Source organism: Phocoena phocoena, chromosome 6 (genome assembly GCF_963924675.1).
Source record: "Phocoena phocoena chromosome 6, mPhoPho1.1, whole genome shotgun sequence".
In the NCBI taxonomy this organism is placed as follows: domain Eukaryota; kingdom Metazoa; phylum Chordata; class Mammalia; order Artiodactyla; family Phocoenidae; genus Phocoena; species Phocoena phocoena.
The window spans coordinates 45,667,174-45,671,858 of NC_089224.1; the positions used below are offsets into that span (position 1 = coordinate 45,667,174).

The following is a 4,685-nucleotide window of genomic DNA, read 5'->3' on the forward strand; positions in this document are numbered from 1 at the left end:
GTCTCCAAAGAATCTCAGTATATAGGTAGTCATTGCCACATCCGTAAAGATCCACCAAAGAGTAATCTGGTTAATTGTCTGGTTGCTGTGACCTGTGTGAATCAGGGAGAGTTTGAGTTCAGATACATGGCTCTGTATGTGACACCAATCTGGTTATTTTCTGTCATGACCTAGTAGAGGACAAATTAGCGACGAGGCCATCCTCCTGAGTTTAATAGAGTGCCGGGCAAAGGCTGAAAATTGTGCTGCTCTTACAACTTGAATCCCCAGAGCCATATGCACCTTGAAGGAAAGAGAATCCTAGTGGTTTTAGCAACAAACTCAGTAGGCATGACTGATACCAGTAGGAGTAGAGTGGGAATACTAGCCACTGTCTATTATAATCCCAGCAAATACGACCGTGATAAAGGAAAATAGCTTCGTCATTCGTAACTGCCTTCCAGTGGGAGGAGAACATCTGAGAAACTGCTTTAGTTAAAAGTACCTGTTGCGTGCTTACACTGGGCCTGGTGCTGAGGATAGCACAGAGAATACGACAGAGTCCAGTTGCTACAGAGCTTTTTTGCCAAAGATAGTCACATACCTATTATTTATTGAAAGATCGGAATTACAGAGGGCTGAGGCCACAGATCATCCACTGCAAAATAAAAGAATTCATGATCAGAGTTGAAAGTTAATTCTTTCCATGATACCAATCAATATTTATCCAGTTCTCAATTAATTACAAAGATGGTTTTCTTTTGTTTGAAAAGAATAGGCTTGGATTGGAACCTCTGACAGTCCTTTGGGGAATCTGAAATTCAATGCAAAAATACAGAGAAAGATGCAAACCGATGATGATTCCTAAATCATCTGGGAGCAGATCGCTCCCACGGGTGCAAACATTAGTTCTTAGGGGTGTGAACAAATCTTAGCTACTACAATGGTGGGTGGCACTCCAAAGCTCAACCCTATCCAGCAAAATCTCATTCCTTTGTATTCATTTTTCTCTTTGGGTTTTCTTGTGTATGAGATGAGAGGCATTGACATTGAGTGCATGGAAGATACACAATATGCAGGATCAGTGCTACAAGCTATGGTGGCTTGATGTTTCATCAGAGGACTTTCCCTCCATCATATGCTTGAAATCAAAGTCATAATGTGAGAGGTGGTCATTGCTTACTTATGAGCTGTTCTTGTCTGTCTTGTGGATTTTGCTTATGTTTGAGCCTCAGTGTGATGTGGGCATCGGGAATTAAGCACAAATAGGTTGTATTTTATTATTTAATTCTAAAAAAGTTATCTAGGAGATCAATAATTACGTCTAGTCCTAAAGAGAAAAAGTTGTTGACAATATCTAGAGGAATATCTAGCAGCTAGTGAAGTTAGAAATCATTTTATGATATGAATCAAAACTAATAATTACTTAAAAATAAATGTTAAGCAAATCATTTAAATTTTCAATGGTTTTAGCAGTTTTGGTAGATTTTTAAAATACACCTATACATTGGTATTCTTATGAAGTATCTGTATAAATTTTTATTGAATATGTAATTTGATACATTCCTATTTATTAAGTAAATGTATTACATTAAAAGTCATTCTGCACACTTAACCAAAATGTTAAATTAATTGCAGTAGCTTTTACAGCTAATTTTTAGCCTAATTTTTTTTGTCATACTCACCCGTGCATCGAATAAAAAGAAAAACCTTTTCACTTTCTTTTTCTATTTATAAAGTAGAGATATGCATGGAGTACATATCGATGCCCACAGTATATCTGTGTATCAAAATTTCATAGGGGGGCCATATGGAAAAGAAATATCTAGAAAGGTTCTGTGGGCAGGAGAAGGGGAGGCAAGAATGAAAAACAGTGGTTGAGAAACCCTGCCCTAACCTATCTGGAGAGTGCAAAATGAAAAGCAAAAACAGAAGTAGAAAGTAAGAGGGAACATTCAGAAAATGGAAACCAATTCATTCCCATTTAAGACCCAGGCCTGAAGGAAGGTCTTCAGAGAACCTAGAGAGCAGGGTTCACAGAGTCTCCCCACCTCAGCCAGGCCAGCAGCATCTGCAGGGTCCCCAATGGCCCCAAACTTGTCTTTACTCCTGGCCCTGGTGCTACTCAGCTGCAACTCCAACTGCTCTCTGGGCTGCGACCTGCCTCAGACCCACAGCCTGGCTAACACGAGGGCCCTGATGCTCCTGCAACAAATGAGGAGAATCTCCCCCTTCTCCTGCCTGAAGGACAGAAATGACTTTGGATTCCCCCAGGACGCGTTTGAAGGAAACCAGTTCCAGAAGGCTCAAGCCATCGCTGTCGTCCATGAGATGATCCAGCAGACCTTCCAACTCTTCAGCACAGAGGGCTCGGCTGCCACTTGGGATGAGACCCTCCTGGACAAGTTCTGCACTGCACTTTATCAGCAGCTCACTGACCTGCAAGCCTGTCTGATGCAGGAGGCGGGGCCGGAAGGGACTCCCCTGCTGAAGGAGGACTCCATCCTGGCTGTGAGGAAATACTTCCACAGAATCACTGTCTATCTGCAAGAGAAGAAGTACAGCCCTTGTGCCTGGGAGATTGTCAGAGCAGAAGTCATGAGATCTTTCTCTTCATCAACAAACTTGCAAGAAAGACTCAGGAGGAAGGAATGACACACACCTGGTTCAACACGGAAATGATTCTCACTGCCTAATGAGACCACACTTCCACCTGTGCTACCATGTCAAAGACTCTCATTTCTGCTCTCCTCATGCCCTGAATTGAATCAATCTGTCAAATGTTTTCAGGAATATTAAGCAACATCATGTTCAACTCTGCAGGCAGTAGTTCCTTACAGATGATTTATTTATCTATTTAAAAATTTATTTATTTAACTATTTATAAAGTTTTAACTTATTTTTTGTTTGTATAATATTATGTGCACCTTTAAATTGTGGTTAAGAGAAAAAACCCTTTCTTTGTATTTAGTCTATTTATTTTTTGCATTAAATAAATTTTCACCATAGAAAAATTTTTATATTTGTTTATTCTTAAAAAAGAAACACCGAGCCTGAATGTGCAATCTGATTAAAGAATGGTGCAATTGGGGCTTCCCTGGTGGCGCAGTGGTTGAGAGTCCGCCTGCCGATGCAGGGGACGCGGGTTCGTGCCCCGGTCTGGGAGGATCCCACATGCCGCGGAGCGGCTGGGCCCGTGGGCCGTGGCCGCTGGGCCTGCGCGTCCGGAGCCTGTGCTCCGCAGTGGGAGGGGCCACAGCAGTGAGAGGCCCGCGTACCAACAAAAAAAAAAAAAAAAAAAAAAAAAAAAAAAAAAAAAAAGAATGGTGCAATTCATTTACATCATTATGTAAATGATATGATACACTAGTTAGAGTCATTATGATACTCTAGTTAGAAGTAAATATAAACATCGTCTAAGCCAGGTTTTATGTTGCCCTTAGGATATAGTGGTGACCATAATGAATGTCCTTTGATTTTCTCCTCTGATTTTGTTAACCAGATTATAATAGCCTTGTAAAGTGAATTGATTAACTTTCCATCTTTTCCATGTCCTATTAAAATAGGAACTAAACATGTTTTACTGAATAGGTTTATGACATAATTTCCCATTTTGCTCTCTCTTCAAGACACTTCAGTGAGGACCTATATTGCTCTTTAAAGACTTTTGATAATGAATTTCTATTTCTTTTGGACAGCACACCATGCTGAAAAGAGTCTAAGAAGATCCTCATGCACTGGAGCTAAACTTGTCTAAAACAGTATATAAGCTTTATCAAAACAAATTGTATTCTATTTCTTTTTTGAATTTTATTTTATTTATTTTTTATACAGCAGGTTCTTATTAGTTATCTATTTTATACGTATTAGTGTATATATGTCAATCCCAATCTGTATTCTATTTTGATTTTTATTTTTCTCCCTTTGTTTACATTGCCTAACAATGTACTCAGGAATATATCAGGTGCTTGAATTCTTGTCAGGAGAACTTATGAAATGAACCCTTAGCAAACAGTGCTGAGACAACCCCTTGCAATTTGATAGTCAGAAGCTCATCAAACCACATATTCCTAGCATAGCATTTATTCAATCAACAATACTTATATTCCTACCATGGGCTGGGCATTGAGCTAATGACTGGGCATACGAAATTCAGACTTAAAAGTCTAATCTGCTGGAGGAGACAAGAATTAGCTATCAGTTACACAACAGAATGATAAGTGTTCTAATGGAAGCAGTGTATTTGCAAGGCAAACGCATAGGCCTGGAGCCACATTGTAAAATGGAGAGACATTATCAAAGAGTGGGTACTTTAGGACTGATAGATGGATATAGAAAGACACTTAAAGAACTGGACAATGAGAAAAGGGCCAGAGACACTGTGCAGGCCATTTGGAAGTAAGAGCTAAATCAAAGGGTTGACAAAATTGGACATTTTTTAAAAATAAGAAATAGGGCTTCCCTGGTGGTGCAGTGGTTGGGAGTCTGCCTGCCGATGCAGGGGACATGGGTTCGTGTCCCGGTCCGGGAGGATCCCACGTGCCGCGGAGCGGCTGGGCCCGTGAGCCATGGCTGCTGAGCCTGCGCGTCCAGAGCCTGTGCTCCGCAACGAGAGAGGCCACAGCAGTGAGACGTCCGCGTACCGCAAAAAAAAAAAAAAAAAAAAAAAGAAAGAAAAAAGAAATAAGGGCTAGGAACAAGACCAG

General features: G+C 40.5%; 1 protein-coding gene across 1 annotated transcript; it reads left to right on the forward strand.

Annotated features, from left to right (window-relative positions):
• The first annotated feature begins 2,064 nt into the window (after nucleotides 1-2,064).
• Nucleotides 2,065-2,634, forward strand: LOC136124489 (interferon alpha-1-like). Its single transcript, XM_065879194.1, has one exon. It carries the CDS (start codon nucleotides 2,065-2,067, stop codon nucleotides 2,632-2,634), a length of 570 nt encoding a protein of 189 aa, XP_065735266.1.
• Nucleotides 2,635-4,685: the final 2,051 nt, after the last annotated feature.